The 22,624-nt window shown below is 36.6% G+C and overlaps 1 protein-coding gene across 10 annotated transcripts in view; it reads left to right on the top strand.

Moving 5' to 3' along the window:
• Positions 1 to 22,624, top strand: part of GCFC2 (GC-rich sequence DNA-binding factor 2) — an 82,060-nt gene that overhangs the window by 31,139 nt on the left and 28,297 nt on the right. For 7 of the 10 annotated variants that reach the window (XR_006269423.1, XR_006269421.1, XR_006269422.1 and 4 more), the window contains 7 exons: positions 3,164 to 3,279; positions 12,131 to 12,317; positions 16,843 to 16,966; positions 17,968 to 18,049; positions 18,539 to 18,651; positions 19,676 to 19,875; positions 21,574 to 21,724. Coding sequence is in view for 4 of the 10 variants with exons in the window: in XM_043468649.1 (XP_043324584.1) it covers positions 3,164 to 3,279; positions 12,131 to 12,317; positions 16,843 to 16,966; positions 17,968 to 18,049; positions 18,539 to 18,651; positions 19,676 to 19,875; positions 21,574 to 21,724 (973 nt within the window). In the remaining 6 variants the exon portion in view is untranslated. Of the gene's footprint in view, positions 1 to 3,163; positions 3,280 to 12,130; positions 12,318 to 16,842; positions 16,967 to 17,967; positions 18,050 to 18,538; positions 18,652 to 18,789; positions 19,024 to 19,675; positions 19,876 to 21,573; positions 21,725 to 22,624 lie in introns of those variants that run through there. The other 3 variants (XM_043468651.1, XM_043468652.1, XR_006269426.1) reach the window with 3 other exon arrangements.

Genomic DNA, 22,624 nt, shown 5'->3' on the forward strand with positions numbered 1-22,624 from the left:
AGTCTGCCACTCATTGTCTTTTGATTGCAGCATTTAGTCCATTGGCAGTTAAGGTGATTATTAATAGATACATATTTATTGCCATTTTTATCCTTATCTTCCGGTTGATTTTCTTATTTCTTCTTTATTATTATTTTTTTCCTTTTGTGGTTTAATGATTTCTTTTGTATTATGCTTGTGTTCTCTTCTTACTGATTTTTGTGACTCTGTTGTATGGAAGCAACAGTTAGAACTGGACATGGAACAACAGACTGGTTCCAAATAGGAAAAGGAGTATGTCAAGGCTGCATATTGTCACCCTGCTTATTTAACTTATATGCAGAGTACATCATGAGAAACGCTGGGCTGGAAGAAGCACAAGCTGGAATCAAGATTGCCGGGAGAAATATCAATAACCTCAGATATGCAGATGACACCACCCTTATGGCAGAAAGTGAAGAGGAACTAAAAAGCCTCGTGATGAAAGTGAAAGAGGAAAAAAAAGAAAGTGAAAGAGGAGAGTGAAAAAGTTGGCTTAAAGCTTAGCATTCAGAAAACTAAGATCATGGCATCTGGTCCCATCACTTCATGGGAAATAGATGGGGAGACAGTGGAAACAGTGTCAGATTTTAATTTTGGGGGCTCCAAAATCACTGCAGATGGTGATTGCAGCCATGAAATTAAAATACACTTACTCCTTGGAAGGAAAGCTATGACCAACCTAGATAGCATATTAAAAAGCAGAGACATTACTTTGTCAACAAAGGTCCGTCTGGTCTAGGCTATGGTTTTTCCAGTGATCATGTATGGATGTGAGAGTTGGACTGTGAAGAAAGCTGAATGCCAAAGAATTGATGCTTTTGAACTATGGTGTTGGAGAAGACTCTTGAGAGTCCCTTGGACTGCAAGGAGATCCAACCAGTCCATCCTAAAGCAGATCAGTCCTGGGTGTTCATTGGAAGGACTGATGCTGAAGCTGAAACTCCAGTACTTTGGCCACCTCATGCGAAGAGTTGACTCATTAGAAAAGACCCTGATGCTGGGAGGGATTGGGGGCAGGAGGAGAAGAGGACGACAGAGGATGAGATGGTTGGATGGCATCACCAACTCGATGGACATGGGTTTGAGTAAACTCTGGGAGTTGGTGATGGATAAGGAGGCCTGGCGTGCTGCGATTCATGGGGTCGCAGAGTCGGACACGACTGAGCAACTGAACTGACTGAACTGACTGTATGTTTTAAATTTGTGGTTTCACACTCAGTCATGTCCGACTCTTTGTGACCCCATGGACTATACAGTCCATGGGATTCTCCAGGCCAGAATACTGGAGTGGATAGCCTTTCCCTTTTCCAAGGGATCTTCCCAACCCAGGGATTGAACCAAGGTCTCCCGCATTGTAGGCAGATTCTTTACCAGCTGAGCTACAAGGGAAGCCCAACTTGTGGTTACCCACACTGTTTTCAAGTATATTAACCCATTGCTATATCTACTTCCTTTAGGCTGATAGTCATATGTCCTCAAACACATTCTAAAATTTAAAAATTTACATATTTTTACTTTCCAACTTAGCATTTTATGATTTTGATGTCCTCTTTTACATCTTCATGTTTATGCTTTTGCTGTTCATTTTGTTTATCATTGCTTTCATAAAAAAATGTTTTTGTGAAATTTAATTTAATATGTATACTGGCTCATTTAAGTGATTTCCTTTCCATTTTGGATTTTCTTATTTTTCTCTTTTTTATAGATTATTGCTTCTTTGCTAGGATAGATTAATATTGCTGTTATTCTTTTAGCCTTTTCTTTTCTGAGAAATTCTCTCTTTCTCCTATTCTCAATGATAATCTTGATGTGTAGAGTATGCTAGGTTGCGTATTTTTTTCCTTTCTGGATTTTGAATATATTTTGCCACTCCCTTCTAGCCTGCAACATTTTCTATAGAGAAATCAGTTAATAGCCTTATGAGGGTTCCCTTGTAATTAGCTCTTTGTTTTTCTCATGCAGCCTTTAGAATCCTATCTTTATCTTTAACTCTTGCCACTTTAATGATAATATGTCTTGGTGTATGTCTGCTTGAGTTCATCTTGTTTGAGACCATGTGCTTCTTATGGGCTTCCCAGGTGGCTCAGTGGGTAAAGAATCTGTCTGCAGTGCAGGAGATGCAGGTTTGATCCCTGGGTTAGGAAGATTCCCTGGAAGAAGACATGGTGACCCACTCCAGTGTTCTTGCCTGGAGAATTCCATGGACAGAGGAGCCTGGCAGGCTACATTTTGTGGGGTTCCAACGAGTCGGACATGACTGAAGTGACTACTGTGCTTCCTATACCTAGATATCTGTTTCCTTGTTTAAGTTTGGTAAGTTTTCAGCCATAATTTCTTGACATGCATTTTCTATCCCCTCTTCCGTTTCTTCCCTTTTCCAGTTATACATAGATTGGCATTCTTTATATTATCCCATAATTCTCACATTGCTTTCATTTTCTTCATTTGGTTTTCTGTCTGTTGCTCTGATTGGGTGATTTCCATTATTCCATCTTCCAGAACACTTATGTGTTCTGCATTATTCATTTTCTATTTATATTGCCTTTAGCTCACCTTTCATCTTGGCAAGTGAGTTTTCTAATTTTTCTCGGCTCCTCTTTCTAGTTTCTAGTTTCTTTTTGGAGTAGTCTGTATTTCAATTGAAATACAGACTTTCCTAATTCCTTTCTTAATTCCTTCAGTATTTTCATTATCTCCTTTTTGAAATCTGTGTTCATTAGACTGGAGAGGTCTGTTTCAGTGATTGTTCTTTTAAGGCAATTCTCTTGATCTTTTAATTGAGAGTCATTCTTCTGTGTCTTCATTTTACCTATATTTCTATTCTACCATCTTGATTGAAGCCTCTGGTATTTGTTTTTTTGAGAGTATATTAGATCACAAATAGAACTAAGTTTAAAAACACTGAAAACCAAGCTTTTATGGAAAATGAGATTTTGTAATTTGCCTCTTGCATGTAAGTTTAAAGTTCTAAATTTTAAAACTGTGTAATAATTTTAAAAATTTTATTACAACCATAAAAAATGTCAGAGGCATGGAATTTTAAGCTGGTGAGACCTTAGTGTATCCAGTCTGCTTTAATGGTATTAATATTTGGAGGACTAATGAATGTTGAAAACAACACAAATTTTCATATTATTTTTAGGGACAAGACATAGATCTTTCTTATGGCCATGAATCTCAAACAGTGAAGAAGTTTGATGCTTCCATTTCATTTCCACCAGTAAGTTTAGAAATTATAAAGAAGCAACTAAATACTAGGTAAGTAATATTAATTTTAAAATTTACAGTTGTTATAGACATTTAGTAGTGAAAAAATTAGCACTATAATATTTTTAATTGAGACGTCCCTTGGTGGTCCAGTGGTTAAAAATCTGCCTTGCAGTACAGGGGACTTGGGTTCAGTCCCTGGTCAGGGAACTAAGATCCCACATGCAGGGCAACTACTGAGCCTGCAAGCCACAGCTAAGACCTGACACAGCCATAAATATAAATATATATTTTATTAATTATTAAATGATAATATTAAAGTTATAGGAAAAATTAGCATCACGTGTGTTACTACACTAACATAACTGATCCTTTTTTGTATATGTCTTTCAGTGTTTATAATAGATATATCATGTAGTTAAAATCAACAAGTAATATCAAATCCTGCTTTTTTTAACTTACTATTTTTAATCTGCATTTATCTACATTGTTAAAAAGCCCTTAATTTTTAAAAATAGTATGCTGGAATTTATGGCAGCAAGATGGCAGAATTAGAAGCCCCAGACCTCGTTGCCCCACAGAGATATCAACTGAACAACAGCATACCATCCAAAAAGCATTTATGAGTACCCCAGAAATCAGGAAGTTGTAGTATCCCAGGGAAGTTCAAAGCCCAGATTAGCTACATTGTAATGGGTAAGAAAAGCCATTTCATTCCAACTGCATCTAGCCACTCTAGCAAGCCAGCACTGCTTTCAATGGAGAGAAAAAAACCTGACTCCTAGCTTTTCCTTTGGAAGGGAAAGAGCGGAACATATATTCTATATTCTAGAGGTACTGCCCAAAGGACTTGTCTCTGTCTCTCTCTTGTCTGTCTCAGAGCACTGTTGGAGAACCATCATACATTAGATGCCTGAGGGCCGCAAAGGACAAGAATGAACTAAGCAGCCTGTTGCAGAGCCAGAAAGCTTTCAGTACTACAAACACCAGGGGGACCAAGAGACCATAAAATCCTGGAAAACCCACAAATGTCTCTAATTGGGAAAGCTCTAGAAACCCTGAGGAGAATCATCCTCCCTGAAAGGTTTGAGAAGACAGTCTTCCCCTACTACCACTGGGAATCTTTATCCAGGCTAATTGAAATGCACTTAAGGGATACAGCTTCAAAAAGGGGAGAAACTGCCCTTACGTGCATTTTCAAATACAAAAAGTACAACATAAAGATAACCAGACATGTGAAGAAGCAAGGAAACCTGGCCCAGTAAGAGGACCAGAATTAATTTCCACAACCAAAAGAAACAGGCCTATGAATTACCTGACAGAGAATTCAGAATGATCCTCTTAAAGAAGCTTAATGTGCCATAAGAGAACACAGACAACTAAAGAAATCAGGGAGATGATACATGAACAAGGTTGGAATAACAACAGAGATGGAAACTGTAAAAGAACCAGAGGTTCTGGAGCTGAAAATACAATAACTGAACTGAAAAATTTACTAAAGGGGATCCAAAGCAGACTCTTATCAAGCAGAAGAAACAAGTGATGACCTCAAAGAATAGTCATTTGAAATTACCAAGTTAGAGTAACAAAAAGGAAAAAAGAATGAAGAAAAGTGAAAAAAAAAAAATAAGGGATTTACATGATGCTATCAAGCAGAATATCATATACTTTATGGGAATCCAAGAAGGAGAAGAGTAGCAGAATGGGACAGAGAGCTTATCTGAAGATATAATGCCCAAAGACTTACCAGCCTGAAGAAGGAAATGGGCATTCAATTTCAAAAGCTAAAGATAGGAATCCAACAAGGATTAACCCAAAGAGGCTTACACTGAGACAGACTTTCTAGATACAAAGAAAGAATTAAGTGACAAAACAAAAGGACCTTGTCATGTCCAAGAGAGTCCCATAACATTACCAGGAGGCGTCTCAACAAAGGTCTTCTCTGTTAACAGGCCAGAAGAGAGTAGGAAGATATATTCAAAGCACTGAAAGAAGGAAACTGCCAACAGAGATTACTGTATCTAGCAAAACTATCCTTCATGAAGGAGAAATAAAGACCTCAGATAAACAAAGCTGAGGGAGTTCATCACCACTAGACCTGCCTTACAAAAATTGATGAAAGATATCCTTCAAGTTGAATGAAAGGACACTGTACAGTAGCATGAGGCATATAAAAATACAGAGTTCTCTGGTAAAGGTAAATGTATGTGTAAGTGCAGAATCCTGTAATACTGTAAGAGTGGTATGACAATCACTTTTAATTCAGAAATTGAATTTAAAAGGTAAAAACACAAAAATAATTATGATATTATGTTAATACCTATAAGAATTTTGATGTAATTTGTGGTATCAATAACAAGAGGTGGCAGGGGAGATGTAAAGGAATAGAGTTTTCATATGAGATTGAAGTTAAGATGTTTTCAGTTTAAAAGAGATTACTGGAATTGCAATATTTTTTGTAAACCCCATGGTAAACATAAAAGAAATACCTGTAGAAGATATGCAGTGGAAAATGAAAATGACCCAGAACACATCCCTAAAAAAATAAAATAACAAAGCCCAAGGCAACAAGAGAGGAAGAGGGACAAAATAACTGTAAGACAAAAAGCAATTTTAAAATGGTAATCATAAGTCCTTCCATATCAGTAATTACTTTAAATATAAATGGATTAAATTCTAGAATCAAAAGATGTACAGTGGCTGAATGGGTTGAAAAGAAAAGCAAGATCCAGTAATTCCCTGGCAGTCTAGTGGTTAGGGCCCAGGTTCAGTCCTTGGTCAGGAAATTAATATCCCAAAAGCCACCCAAGCCAAAAAAAAAAAAAGGCAAGATACAACTGTATGCCATCTGCAAGAGTCTCACTTAGACTTAAGGATGTATATGGAATGAAAGTGAAAGTCTTGCAGAAAGATTCCATGCAAACAGTAAACAAAAGAGAGCAGGAGTGGCATTACTTAGAGAAAAGGATTTTAAGTTAAAAACTGCAAGAGACTATGAAAGCCATTGTATAATATAAAAAGATCAATTCATTGGGACAGTATAGCAGTTATATACATATATATGTGTGAGATGGCCTCACTGCCTAATTCTACCAAACATTTAATAATGAATTAACACCATTCCTTCTCAAACTCTTCCAAAAAACTGAAGAGGAGATAACATTCCCAAGCTCATTCTCTGGGGTCAGCATTACCCTGATCCCCAAAATCCCAAAGATAGCGTAAGAAAAGGAAGTTAGTAAACCAGTATCCTTGATGAGTATTGATGTAAAAATCCACAATAAAATATTTGCAAATGTAAGTTAAAAGGATTATACGCCATGACCAAGTGAGATTTATTCCTGGAATTATTAGGGTGTTTCGTAAGAAAATCAGTGTGATACACTATATAAACAGAATGAATGGTGAAAACCACACGATCATTTCAGCTGGTACAGGAAAAGCCTTTGATGATGTTAAGCATGCTTTTGTGAGAAATTGTTACTACTTCAACATAATAAAGACCATATAGGAGTAATGGACAGCTAATGTCACATTTAGTTGTGGAAAACTGAAGGCTTTCCCTGTAGAGTCAGGAGCAAGGCAAGGATGCCTATTCTTGTCTGTTGTATTCAACAAAGTATTGAAAGCCCTAGCCAGAGAATTCAGGTGACAATAAAAATAAAAAGACATCAAAATAGGAAAGCAAGAAGTAAAATGATCTCTGTTCACAGTTGACATGATCTTACACATGGGAAAACCTGAAGACTGCATTTAACACAAAGAAACAAACACAAACCCTGTTAGAGCTAATAAATCTAGCAAAATTGCAGGATGAAAATCAATTGTTTATGTGCACTAACAATGAAAAGTCCAAAAATATATATTTAGAAAACATTTACAATAGCATCAAAAAGAATATAACTTAGGAATTAGTCAAGGGGTGAAAGTTTTATACACCAGAAATTACAAAATATTGCTGAAAGAAATTGAAGACATAAATTAATGGAAAGGTATCCGTGATCATGGTTTAGAAAATTTAATATAGTTAAAATGTCCATATTACCCAAAGCAATCTATAAATGTTATGCATTCTCTATCAAAATCACAATGGCATTTTTTGCAGAAATAGGGAAAAAAATCCTAAAATACATTCAGTTCAGTTCAGCTGCTCAGTCGTGTCCGACTTTTTGCGACCCCATGGTCTGCAGCACTCCAGGCTTCCCTGTCCATTACCAACTCCCAGAGCCTACTCAAATTCATGTCCATTGAGTCTGTGATGCCATCCAACCATCTCATCCTCTGTTGTCCCCTTCTCCTCCTGCCTTCAGTCTTTCCCAGCATCAGGGTCTTTTCCTGTAAGTTGGTTCTTTGCATGAGGTGGCCAGAGTATTGGAGTTTCAGCTTCAGCATCAGTCCTTCCAGTGAGTATTCAGGACTGATTTTCTTTAGGATGGACTGGTTGGATCTCCTTGCAGTCCTAGGGACTCTCAAGAGTCTTCTCCAGTGCCAATATATATGGAATCTCAAAGGACCCAAGAAAGAAAAAACACAAGCAATAAAAGCAAAAATAGACAGTTGAAACTATATGAAACTAGTTTCTGCACAGCATGGAAATAATAAACAGAGTGAAAAGGCAGCCAACAGAATAACAGAAGATATTTGCAAACCGTATATATGATAAGTGGTTAATACCCAAAATATATAAGTAGCTCATATAATTCAACAACAAACTACCCAGCAGAAAGATGGTCAAAGGATTGGAATAAACCTTCTCGAAGACATACAAGTGGTGAAGGAACATGAAGAGATGCTCAACATCACTAATCATTAGAGAATTACAGAACATAACCTCACTCTAGGGGATCTTCTCAACCCAAGGACTGAACCCACAGTTCCTTCATTGGCAGGTGGATTTGTTACTACTTGAGCCACTTGGGAAGCTCTGTATGATGTGTTGCAGTGGTGAAGAATCCACTTGCCAGTTCAGGAGGTGCAAGAGACCCCAGTTCAATCCCTGGGTCAGGAAGATCTAGAGTAGGAAACCCACTCAAGTATTCTTGCCTCGAAAATTCCATGGACATAGGAGCCTGGCGGGCTATAGTCAGTGGGTTCACAAAGAGTCAGACAGGACTCAGCAACTAAGCACACAAGCAAAGTAGTCAGACTCTTAGAAACTAAAAGTAGAATGGTGGTTGCCCCGTGTGGAGGGGAGTCGAATGGAAAGTTGTTGATCAATGAGTATAGAGTTTCAGTTCTGCAAGATGAAAAAGTTCTAAAGATCTGTTATACAGCAGTGTGCCTATAGTTAATACTACTGTAATGTACTTTAAAATGGTTAAGATTGTAAGTTATGTGCTTTTTACTACAGTAAAAAATTATAAGCATATAGTGATGTTTTGTTTATCCATATAGTTGGTATATTGCATTTCTATGTTAGACGTTTTGGTTTCTAAATGTGTCTATTATAAATAATGCTACAGATAATGAACATTTTGTTCCTATAAGTTATTTAAACTGTAATATTATTTCTTAACATAAATTTCCAGGGAAAGTTAACTGCAACAAAAGTTATATTTTTATAAAAAATATAAAGTTAAAAGGTTATATTTTTAAGGTTCTCGGTACAAATACATTTCTACAGCATAGCTAACCATTATCTATTGCTATTAATAGTTATCTCTTGGAGTTCTCAGGTGGTCCAGTGGTTTTTAAGGTTCTTGGTACAAATACATTTCTAAAGCATAGCTAACTATTATCTATTGCTATTAATAGTTATCTCTTGGAGTTCCCAGGTGGTCCAGTGGTTAAGAGTACACCTTGCCAATGTAGGGGACACATTTTCAATCCCTGGTCTGGGAAGATTACACATGTCATAGGGCAGCTAAGCCTGATGTGCCAGGCTTCTCTGTCCATGGGATTTGCAAGGCAAGAATACTGGAATGCACTGCCATTTCCATCTCCAGGGGATCTTGCCTGGAGACCAAACCTGCATCTCCTGTGTTGGCAGGCAGGTTCTGTACCACTGAGCCACCAGGGAAGCCCATAAGGAGATTAGCAAAAGTTTAATTTTTTTAATTGTTTGATTCAGGTCCAAATACTATGAATTTATTTCATTGGTAGTTAATTCTCTAATTCTAGTGTACTCACAGTTTCAAAATAGGTCACAAAACAAAAAATTCATACCAAATCATAGCATGCTCAAATGGCTTTAATACCAGCTCCTGGGTTGGGAAGATCCCCTGGAGAAGGCAGTGGCTACCCACTCCAGTATTCTTGCCTAGAGAATTCCATGGACAGAGGCCACAGTCCATGGGGTCCCAAAGAGTTGGACACAACTGAGTGACTGACACTAAGTAACAGATACCTATATTCTAAGGAAGACCACAGACTGATCTAACAGTAATTCCACATGAACTCTTATGTTTCAAATATAAGACCACTGAAGCATCAGAAATGACAAAAACCCTTCTTAAGGATATGATTAAGGTTGAATGTTCAAACTACCACCAAATTGCACTCATCTCACATGCTAGCAAAGTAATGGTCAATATTCTCCAATTGAGGCTTCAACAGTACATGAACTGAGAACTCCCAAATGTTCAAGCTGGATTTAGAAAAGGCAGAGGAACCAGAGATCAAATTGCCAACATCCACTGGGTCATAGAAAAAGCAAGAGAGTTCCAGAAAAACTCTACTTCTGCTTCATTGACTACAATAAAGCCTTTGACTGTGTGGATCACAACAAACTTGAAAATTCTTTAAGAGATGGGATTACCAGACCACCTGACCTGCTTCCTGAGAAATCTGTATGCAAGTGAAGAAGCAACAGTTAGAACTGGACATGGAACAACAGACTGGTTTTGAATTGGGAAAGGAGTACATCAAGGCTGTATATTGTCACCCTGTTTATTTAACTTATATGCAGAGCACATCATGCAAAATGCTGTACTGGATGAAACACAAGCTGGAATCAGAATTGCCGGGAGAAATGTCAATAACTTCTGATAGGCAGATGACACCACCCTTATGGCAGAAAGTGAAGAGGAACTAAAGAGCCTCTTGATGAAAGTGAAAGAGGAGAGTGAAAAATCTCAACATTCAAAAAATGAAGATCATGGCATCCGGTCCCATCTCTTCATGGCAAATAGAAGGGGAAACAGTGGAAACAGTGAGAGACTTTATTTTCTTGGGCTCCAAAATCCCTGCAGATGGTGACTGCAGCCATGAAAATAAAAAAACATTTGCACCTTGGAAGAAAAGCTATGACCAATCTAGACAGCATATTAAAAAGCATAGACATTACTTTGCCAACCAAGGTCCATCTAGTCAAAGCTATGGTTTCTCCAGTAGTCATGTGTGGATGTGGGAGTTGGACCATAGAGAAGGCTGAGCACTGAAGAATTGATTGCTTTTGAACTGTGATGTTGGAGAAGACTCTTGAGAGTCCCTTTGACTGCACGGAGATCAAACCAATCAATCCTAAAGGAAATCAATCCTGAATATTCATTGGAAGGTCTGATGTTGAAGCTGAAGCTGCAATACTTTGGCTACCTGATGCAAAGATCCAAATCATTGGAAAAGACCCTGATGCTGGGCAAGATTGAAGGCAGGAGAAGGGGACGACAGAGGATAAGATGGTTGGATGGCATCACCAGTTCAATAGACGTGAGTTTGAACAAGCTCCAGGAGATGGTGAAGGCCAGGGAAGTCTGGAGTGCTGCAGTCCATGGAGTCGCGAAGAGTTGGACACGACTGAGCGACTGAACAACAATAACAACAAGGACATTATTAAGACATCACTTATGAAGCTGTGCTGGAAAACTCACCTGAAATGGGACAAGGTCTCTACCTTGCCTGGAAGCTCCCTTACATCTCTTCAAAGCAGGAGACCCGATGCTCCTGAAAGTGTGAAAAAGAGCAGTGTCCTGAGCAGCAGCTTGAAGAGAAATGGAAAGAATTCAGTGGTCCTCAAGATTGAGGAGTATCAAAGAAAAGGAGGTGTTGAGCCTAGTAGGGCCCTGTGGAGCTCCTAGGTATTGAGGCCTTTTTTTTGGTCCCTCATTTATTATAGGCTAGACTCTAGCTTCCATGACCTTCTCTCAGTTCCAAATGGCAGAACAGTTGCTAAACAAAGGAGGAACAGCAATGAAACCACCCGAGGCAAGATTAAAGGTCCAGAGAAGCTTGTCAAGATTAGGAGACTGGACCAACTAAGATCCTGCACTCACATAGCCTTGTCTAATCAAGACTAGGTTGTGTGCAGCTCCCTTGTATCTCTTCAAAGCAGGGGACCCAAAGTGTGAAAAAAGAGCAATGTCCCAAACAACAGCTTGAAGAGAAATGGAAGGCAGTGAAACTTTAAAGGTCCAGAAATGCTCATCAAGATTGGAAGACTGGACCACCTCAGACCCTGCACATACCCCACCCTTTGAAACATTGCAAAAGAAAGACTGTTACTGCCTATATAAAGTAAGTACACATATGGAGGAGGGCATGGCATCCCACTCCAGTACTGTTGCCTGGAGAATCTCATGGACAGAGGAACCTGGTGGGCTATAGTCCATAGGGTCACAGAGTTGGATGTGACTGAAGAGACTTTGCACGATTTTTCTAGAAGGTCACCTAGTTTACATATTCTGATCGATCCACACGAATTTCTCCTCTAAGACTACCCTGAGATTAGCTGTAGCACCTAAAAATCTCTTCGTGTCCTATGCTGCCTTTCCCTTTGAAGCCATTCTTATTGTGGAATTTTCCTTTGCTCCACACATCTTATAAACCCAGGTTTGTATGATTGTCAGTTTTCTTGGTGGTCTTTATAAGGTAGCTCTGAAAAAATTTTCATTAGACTGCTACTTACTATAATAGAAATAAATTTGTAATATAAAGCAATTTTTATGTTTATTTTCTATTTATTTAGATTAACATTACTACAGGATACTCACCGCTCACATCTAAGAGAATATGAAAAATACATACAAGATATCAAGAGCTCAAAGAGTACCATCCAGAACCTAGAGAATTCATCAAATCAAGCTCTAAGTTTTAAATTCTATAAAAGCATGAAAGTTTATGTGGAAAATTTAATTGACTGTCTTAATGAAAAGGTATGTGTCTATAAATATTGAATCATTTCCTTTTTATAGAGAAATTCCCTTACAATGCGATTTTTTTTTTTTTTTTAGTTTAAATCTCATAACTAGGTACTTCATCTAGGATTCTTCCTACCTATTTTTGACATACTGGAATATTAATTATTCCCTTAATATTGGACAGTTAGGTGTTTTTTGTAATCATTTTGCAGCATGTAAATAGCAATATTTACATGCAAATAGAAGAAATATGGACAGAGATTTGTGACATTGTACAGGAGGCAGTGATCAAGACCATCCCCAGGAAAAAGAAATGCAAAAAGGCAAAATGGTTGTCTGAAGAGGCCTTACAAATAGCTGAGAAAAGAAGAGAAACTAAAGGCAAAGGAGAAAAGGAAAGATATACCCATCTGAATGCAGAGTTTCAAAGAATAGCAAGGAGAGATAAGAAAGCCTTCTTCAGTGATCAGTGCAAAGAAATAGAGGAATACAATAGAATGAGAAAGACTAGAAATCAATTCAGGAGAATTAGAGATACCAAAGGAACATTTCATGCAAAGATGGGCTCAATAAAGGGCAGAAATGATATGGACCTAACAGAAGCAGAAGATGTTAAGAAGAGGTGGCAAGAATACACAGAAGAACTATACAGAAAAAGATCTTAATGACCCAGATAATCACAGTGGTGTGATCACTCACCTAGAGCCAGACACCCTGGAATGAGAAGTCAAGTGGGCCTTAGGAAGCATCACTATGAACAAAGCTAGTGGAGGTGATGGAATTCTAGCTAAGCTATTTCAAATCCTGAAAGATGATGCTGTGAAACTGTTGCACTGAATATGCCAGCAAATTTGGAAAACTCAGCAGTGGCCACAGGACTGGAAAAGGTCAGTGTTCATTCCAATCCCAAAGAAAGGCAATCCCAAAGAGTGCTCAAACTACCGCACAATTGCACTCATCTCACACGCTAGTAAAGTAATGCTCAAAATTCTCCAAGCCAGGCTTCAGCAATACGCGAGCCGAGAACTTCCAGATGTTCAAGCTGGTTTTAGAAAAGGCAGAGGAACCAGAGATCAAATTGGCAACATCTGCTGGATCATAGAAAAAGCAAGAGAGTTCCAGAAAAACATCTACCTGTGCTTCATTGTCTACACTCAAGCCTTCGACCGTGTGGATCACAACATACTGTGGAAAATTCTTCAAGAGATGGGAATACCAGACCACCATACCTGCCTCCTGAGAAATCTGTATGCAGGTCAAGGAGCAACAATTAGAACTGAACATGGAACAACAGACTGGTTCCAAATTGGGAAAGGAGTACATCATGGTTGTGTATTATCACCCTGTTTATTTAACTTATATGTAGAGTATATCATGCAAAATGCCAGGCTGGATGAAACACAAGCTGGAATCAAGATTGCTGGGAGAAATATCAATAACCTCAGATACGCAGATGATATTACCCTTATGGCAGAAAGAGGAACTAAAGAGCCTCTTGATGAAAGTGAAAGGAGAGTGAAAAATCTGGCTTAAAACTCAACATTCAAAATATGAAGATCATGGTATCTGGTCCTAGCACTTCATGGCAAATAGATGGGGAAACAATGGAAACAGTGATAGACTTTATTTTCCTGGGTTTAGAAATCACTGCAGATGGTGACCACAGCCATGAATTTAAAAGACACTTGCTCCTTGGAAGAAAAGCTATGACAAACTAGACAGCATATCCAAAAGCAGAGACATTACTTTGCTGACAAAGGACCGTCTAGTCAAAGCTGTGGTTTTTCCAGTAGTCATGTATGGATGTGAGAGTTGGACCATAAAGAAAACTGAGTGGCAAAGAATTGATGCTTTTTAATTGCATTGGAGAAGACTCTTGAGAGTCCCTTGGACTGCAAGGAGATCAAACCAGTGAGTCCTAGAGGAAATCAGTCCTGAATATTCACTGGAAGGACTGATGATGAAGCTGAAGCTCCAATGCTTTGGCCACCTGATGCAAAGAGCTTCCTCATTAGAAAAGACCCTGATGTTGGGTAAGATTGAAGGCAGGAGGAGACGGGGATGACAGAGGATGAGATGGTTGTATGGCCTCACCGACTCAATGGACAAGAGTTTGAGCAAGCTCCGGGAGGTGGTGATGTACAGGGAAGCCTGGCAGGCTGCAGTCCATGGGGTCAAAGAGTCAGACACGACTCAGCAACTGAACTGAACTGACTAAAATAGCAATATAAATTTTTAAAATTCTGTCTGTTTAAGAAAAGTCCTAGAGGTTGAATTACTAAGTCAAAGTGTCTAAATATATTAAGGCTTATGAAACATTGCTAAATTATCCTTCAGAAAAATTCTATCAGTTTCTAGTGTATTTAGTTTTTACATATTTATTTTGATCTCACAAGTCATTTGTTTTCTTAACACATATAGTTTTCTTCTAGTGAATTATTTGTGTCCTTTGCCCTGCTATCTTCTTGTTCATACGATGGGTTTGTTTTTGTGGGTTTTTTCCCTTTTTCCCAGTATATGATGAACAGCTTTCTATTGCTTAAAAATTTTAGTGCTTTATCCTATTTGATGTAGGTAAACATTCCAATTTGTTTTGTCTTTTAATTTTGTTGAGGTGGTTTTTTGATACTTGTTGTTGTTTAGTCACTAAGTTGCGTCCGACTCTTTTTTGACCCCATGAACTGTAGCCTGCCAGGCTTCTTTGTCCGTGGGATTTCCCAGGCAAGAATACTGGAGTGGCCTGCCATTTCATTTTCCAGGGGATCTTCTTGACTCAGGGATCAAACCCACATCTCCTGCTTGGCTGGCAGATTCTTACTGCTGTGCTACCCAGGAAGTCCTTTTTTCGATATTAGGTGTGCTTTTTGTTTTTTTCTTTTCAATTTTTAATTGAAGTATAGTTGATTTACAATGTTGTGTTAGTTCCTGGTGTATAGCAAAGTGATTCAGTTATATATATGTATGTTCTTTTCATATTCTATTCCATTATGGTTTATTTCAGGATATTGAATATAGTTCCCTGTGGTGTACAGTAGGATCTGGTTGCTTAGTTTGTATATAGTAGTTTGTATCTGCTAATCCCAGACTCCTGGTTTATTCCTCCCCATAGATTCATTTTTATCATATTTTATATTCCACAGATAAGTAATATCATAATATATTTGTCTTTCTCTTTCTGACTTACTTCACTTAGTATTATTGTCTCTAGGTGTATCCCTGCTGCTGCAAATGGCATTATTCTTTTTTATGGCTGGGTTGTATTCCAGTGTGTGTATGTGTGTGTGTGTGTGTGTGTGTATACATATATACACCACATCATCCTTATCCAGGCATCTTTCAGGGACATTTAGGTTGCTTCCATGTCTTGGCTCTTGTAAGTAATGTTGCTATGAACATTGGGATGCATGTATCTGTTTGAGTTAGAGTTTTCTCCAGATATGTGCCCAAGAGTGTAATTTCAGGATCATATGGCAACTCTCGTTTTTTAAGGAACCACCATACTGTTTTTCATAGTAGCTGCACAGTTTGTATATCCAGCAACAGTGTAGGAGGGCTCGCTTTTCTCCACAGTCTCTCCAGTATTTGTTATATGTAGACTTTTTGTCGTTGACCTTTGTAACCAGTGTGATATGATACCTCACTGTAGTTTTGATACACATTTCTCTATTAGCAATGACATCAGATGTTTTTAAATTTTTATGTTAATCAGATTTATGAATCATTCTTTTCCATTATAATTCCTGTTTTTGTTTTATACATACTGAGTCCTTAAATTGGGATCTTGAGTTGTCCTTTTCCTAAAGTAGACTAATCACTTTAAAAATACACTCTACTTTCTTTATTACTTTTAAAAGATTACCAAATTAGTTTCTCCCCTATGGTTTTAAGTCAGCTACCCCTTAATACTGTTTGGTAGCTACTTTTCTGAAATATTTATTACAGTGTGACCTTCTTCATTCATCCTTGAAGAATTACACTGTCAAAGGCTTGAATCCATAGCATTAGCTATGGAACATGATTGAAGTGGGAGAAATTGTTGCCCAAGAAATATGTAATATGAATGCCAGTTTTAATTAGTCACTCAATTCTGCTTCACAGCTTGCTTTCTTGTCTGTTTAGGTGTCTTCTGTCCTCTATTTTTTTCAAATTTTACCAGTTTCTTCAGATGTTCCCCTACAGTCTGACATGCTCGGCCTGTGAAAAATAGCTGCAGTCATAATTTCCTTCTTCTCTTCTATCTCAAAAAAGAATCTTTCTTATCTATCCATGTTTATCCATGTTCCTGACTCCAGCCAAGTTAGGTTTATTATTTATGATATTTATAGCTGTTTTGGTACAATAAGTTTATTTTCTAGTTTTATTAGTATTATAAGTATTGGAAGCTACATCTGTTCCTCACAATGTTCATTTAATTGAGATGTGATAGTGTTAAAAATGTTTCTGTTATATGAAATTTGAGCATATAATGTGCTTATATATAATTATTTTTTATAATCATTTAATGACCACCCACAAAATGTTATTTATGTATGTATTTCAGATTATCAACATCCAAGAAATAGAATCAGCAATGCATGCACTCCTTTTAAAACAAGCCATGATCTTTATGAAACGCAGGCAAGATGAATTAAAACATGAATCAGCATATTTACAACAGTTATCATGTTAGTGTTTTTCATGTTCAATGTGATTTTTTGTTCATTAAGCTAAATTGTAGCTAAAAGTTAAAAATATTTTTATTTCTGTATAAAAAATGTTTATTGTGTATTTTCCCACTGACCTTTCACCTACCCTCTTCTAAAATTCCCAAACCATTTTAAAATCTCGGCTTTAAAATGTCTTAAATTAAGTCCAAATCTAAAAAAATAAAAATTATGACTTCTAATCACTTAGTGTTTGAAAGAAAATATTTATATGACCATTTAATGATTATTTTGAGGTGAGTTGACATAAACATATAGACTGTGTCAGAAGTCCAACTTTATAAATTTTCCATAGATTGATTGTGGAAGTTAAAGAAATTCTGGTGGGTTTCAGTATAGAATCATCTATAAGATCTCATTATATTAATAAAAGAATTGAAAAAAAAAAAAAGAATTGGATGCAGCCCTTTAATTCTCACACTGATTTTGTATTTGCAGAGATGTCTTTCTTTGATTAAGGTGCTGTCAGGGTATAGTGAAAGAAATGAGACCATAGCATCAAGTAGATGATAAAAGCAAAATCAAAATGACTCAAATATATGACATTTAGTTGGTCATAAATTACAGTATATGCTAAAATAGGAGATAATATGATTGACATATTGGTAATGTGTTTCTAGAATTTGACCATAGGGACAGAAAAAAAAAAAGGTGAAAACTGCTGAAAAAGAATACAAGGGAAAGAAACTTTATTTTTGTTACTGTTCTCAAGTGCTGAACTATATTCGCCAGACAAGGTACATTTTCTTAGATTAGCAAACTCAATACCTATTAATATTGTGGCAGAGTTAACATTGCAGTTTCATTGCATAATGAAATATGTAATTTAAGCATAGTCTATGTATGGATGTTTATATATACAAATATGTATACATACCTAAAATATAACTTTTGTTTTCAAAATGTTTCACTGTATTTCTTTTTAGAATTTACAGTATAAAATCAGTTTTATTCATTAACAGGCACACCTGAGACGTCAGTAAATAATAGCTTGGCTACAGATGAAAAAACTCCGTGGATTTTAGAAGAGGTTGAATCTCGAAGGTAACTAAAGACTTAAAGCATCCCTGAGCAAGCATTTCTCACAGTTTAAATATAGTTAATCATACAGTATAAATAACTATAACCTAGCATATTAATTTGTGAGAATGGTGTAAAACCAAAATTTAGTTAAGCAGTCCTCTACCCCATGGTTTAAAGACACACTTGTGTATTTGGATCAGTTAGAAGGAACGTGTAAAGTGGTATTTATCAGGTTGGGACTGTCTCGTACCTGGAAGCTAGTCCTAAATACATTGCTACTCCTTTTTCCAAATCATGGGAGTATCTAACAAGAATAAGGGGGGGAAAAAAAAAAAAGAGTAAGAGGGAGAATCAGTTCAGATTAATGAAGCTAAAATGTCAAAAATATTAACATAAAATGTGTGAAAGTATGATTGTTTATTTCTGGGCATGTTAAGTAATGATGACTTTTACTTTTTGTTTTAAAGCAATTATTTTCATATTTTATTTTTGGTTTTTTACAAAATACAGGGCACAAAGAAGACAAGCAAGGGTTCTTTCTGGGAATTGTACTCATGAAGAAGGAACATCTAGTGATGATGAACTGTCTTCAGCAGACATGATTGACTTCCAAAAAAGCCAAGGTCAGTTATCAAGTTTCTGATGTGGCTTAATTTGAAATACTGAAATGATGGAAAATCTTTGCCATGATTGCCCTTAATTAAGCTATCCAAAATAATTAGGAAAATTCAGAAAAAATAATACTTTTTTTTCCTTATTAGACTTGTCTGTACCTCTGAAAGAATGGATAAAGTGGAGAAGTGGGAGGAGTATTCCTGCATCTTTGTAGTTTTTTCCCCTCAACCTTTTTCATCTCCTGTTATAAATGAGCTATGAACATTTTTGGCTTCATTTCTCTGCTACATGCTTTCTATATTATCATTTTTTTCAATTTTTTAAAATATTTATTTATTTGGCTGTGCCAGGTCTTAGTTGTGGCTTGTGAGATCTAGTTCCCTGACCAGGGATTGAACCTAGGCCTGCTGCATTGGGAGCTTGGAGTCTTAGCCACTGCACCACCACAGAAGTCCCTATTTGTTGTTCATTCGCTCAGTCATGTCCAACTCTTCACAGTCCCATGGACTGCAGCATGGCAGGCTTTCCTGTCCTTCACAATCTCCCGGAGTTTGAATTTGAATTGAACTTATAGTAAAGTCCATTTTTAGCATTGTAAGAAGGTAAAATACATACAGTTGAAAGAATGTGGACTTTACAGTCAAATAGATGAGTTCAAAGAGGGAATCTATTCTATGTGACATTAAGCAAATTACTTGACTTCACTGTATCTGATATTGTTGTTTGCTTTTTCTTTGTCTGTAAACAGATAGGCTAGAAACACTTACCTTTTAGGGAAGATAGTTATGATGATGACATGAGATAATGTGTTTATAATGTTTTCGCATATAGCAAGGGCTTAGTAAATGGTAGATTTTATTAGTATCAGCTGTTACTAAGGTGTGTTTTTTTAATAAAAACTAATTTATATGTTAATGTCAAGGAATAACTTTCAACTCAGTTGATTACATAAGTTATACATAACTATAGGAATCAAACTTAAAGATCACAAATGTAAAATGCATAATATACAGAGACTCATTTTCTTCACAGGTGACATTTTACAGGATCATAAGAAGATTTTTGAAGATGTACACAGTGATTTTTGTAATATCCAGAATATTTTATTGAAATTTCAACAATGGCGAGAAAAGTTTCCTGATTCTTACTATGAAGCTTTCATTAGTTTATGCATTCCGAAGCTTTTAAATCCCCTAATACGATTTCAGTTGATTGACTGGAACCCTCTTAAGGTATATGAGCTTAACGTGAAAAAAATAATCCTAATCACATTTAGTTACTTAAATCCTCTTGTTATCAGGTTAACTGTAACATAAAATATCTCACCTTTAGAGATGGAATTAATAATCATGCTTTGGAGTAGTAGTCTACATTTACCATTTCTTGGTTCTCACTCTGTTTTAAGGCTAACACATCAGTAAAGGAAACACTTTAAAAAAATCTTCTGTGGTAAGTTGAAGATCACTCAAAAAAATAAGATAGTATTAGACCATAAGAATTTTGCAATCTGAGTGAAATTCAAAATAGGTACCAAGAGTTCTGAAGTTGGAGATGACATAATGGGTATACTTGACTAGGAAAGCTACAATGAAGATGGGGAATTTAAATGAGGATTTAAAGGGTATATAGAATTTAAACAGGAAGAGAGAGAGGAAGGAAAGGTGTTTTGTAAAGGTACATGGGGAGAAATAGTAGTTTTGTAGAGACTGCATAGATTCTAAATCAAAAGATATGAACTTGTTTTGGTAGGTAATGGGAGGAGCTACATGATGAAGGTAATGATTTAGGAAGCTCTGAGCAATAGGCTAACTTGGAGGGTAGAGAGAAAGAGATGAAGATATACTGAAAGGCAGTTGCTGTAGCCCAAGTCCAAGGAGATGAGTTCCTCACATAGGGTGATAGTGACAAAGCAAAGAGGAAAGAAAGGGTTGATTACAAGTGATTTTATGAAGAATCAATAAACTACTGCGAATAACCCTAACACAACACATCAAAATGGTGACCCCAAGGTTTGGATTCTAAGTTATTAGGACAATGGTAGTTCCGTTCATAGAAATGGTGTCTTTTCAAAGAGGGAAAAGGTTTTCAAGGAAGTTTTAAACTATAGACAATGAAATGATGATGGGACATCCATGTGGTTAAGCAAACAGAACTGAGAAAATGAAATTCTAGGAAGAGAGGAGAGCTGAAAATAAAGATTTAACAAAGGGTGAATCCCTTTTGTTCAACTAAGGCAGGTCTTCCTCTGCCCTAGTCATGCATGCCTTTAGACTTTCTGTTAGGTTCAGGGCCATGCAGTGTTCTTAGTTTAGGAACCAAGCTTAGCCCTAAGCTAGGTTGGATGGCAGCCTATTTGTTAACCACTCAAGCTGAATTGAGTATTCTGTCACATATAGCAAAGATCTGTTCATTCAGTCATTCAACAAATAGTAATTGGCCATCTGCTGTTTGCTTAATAATAAGATAAGCCACATGCAAAGTATACATTTGTGCTAGGGAGACTTGGGAGAGCCAGAAGTGAATTTTGTATGAGGTAAGTATATCTTTAAAAGCAAATTCCATGGGTATTTTAACTGCTATCATTATAAATGTATATTTTGTTCCTAACAGTACCTGCCACTTAGTACATCCTGAATACACAGGGGGCATTTCTGGACATGAATAAATGCATGAAATGTAATATCCTGTCTCACCATCTAGACGTCATGTGTTAGTCATGTCATCCTGTCTAGCCTTGGTGGTCTAGTACTGTATGTGCCTGTCCAACTCTTTGTGACCCTATAAACTGTAACCTACTGTATACATTGGGTTAAAATATGGAATTATTCTCCCTTGATCCTTAGAAAAGCTCTGGTAATTATGGAAAAAGTTAACTATTTAAAGATAAAGTTTAAGAATTTATTTATAACTTGGATAATTTTATTTATAAGTTTGATTCCATAGGTTTAAAACAGATGCCATGGTTCACATCTGTAAAAGAATTTATAGATTGCAGTATGGAAGATTCAAAGAAGGAAGATAGTTCTGATAAGAAAATCTTGTCTACTGTCATCAACAAAACAGTTATTCCTCGACTTACAGGTACTGTTTTGTAATCTTGATAAAATTAAATTGTTCTTTAGCTAAGTATAAGATCAATAATTCCTGTTACAGTCACAAATTTTTTTCGTTTTTGAACACAGCTGTAATATGCAGTAAAAATCAAGAGATTTATAATTTAAGCTGATTAAAAACAGCTTGTTTGTGCAGGTGACTAGCTATCAAACTCCTGATACTCTTGGACCTTTAGTATTTGTGACATTTGCATTACTTTTATTAGCTACTTTTATAAGTCATTTATTAGTGGCACACTTCGATCTCTACTATGTGTATGTCTTTCCCTTAACTTCTCCCCTTACATTTCTTCTCCTTTTTTTTTTAAATTTTATTGGCGTATGGTTGATTTACAATGTTGTGTTAGTTTCAAGTGTACAGCAAAGTGAATCCGTTATACATATACCCACCTTTTTTTAATGATCCCTTTCCCATACAGGCCATTACAGAGTCTTGAGTAGATTTTCCTGTGCTGTATTGCAGGTTCTCACTAGTTTTCTGTTTTATATATAGTAGTGTGTCTAGTCAATCCGAATCTCCCAATTTATTCCTCCCCACATTTATTCCCTGGTAACCATTAGTTTGTTTTCTACAGCCATGACTCTCCTTCTGTTTTGTAAATAAGTTTGTTTGTAGCCTGATTTTTGGATTCCACATAGAAACCATGTCACATATTTGTCTTTCTCTGTCTGACTTACTTTGCTCAATATGACAGTCTAGGTTCATCCATGTTGCTGCAAATGGTATTTTTGGTCTTTTTTATGGCTGGGTGATAATATTCCATGGTATATAATGGAATATTACCATATCTTCTTTATCCATGCCTCTGTTGATGGACATTTAGCTTGTTTCCATGTCCTGGCTATTGTAAATAATGTTGCAGTGGAC

Source organism: Cervus canadensis, chromosome 5 (assembly GCF_019320065.1).
Source record: "Cervus canadensis isolate Bull #8, Minnesota chromosome 5, ASM1932006v1, whole genome shotgun sequence".
In the NCBI taxonomy this organism is placed as follows: Eukaryota; Metazoa; Chordata; class Mammalia; order Artiodactyla; family Cervidae; genus Cervus; species Cervus canadensis.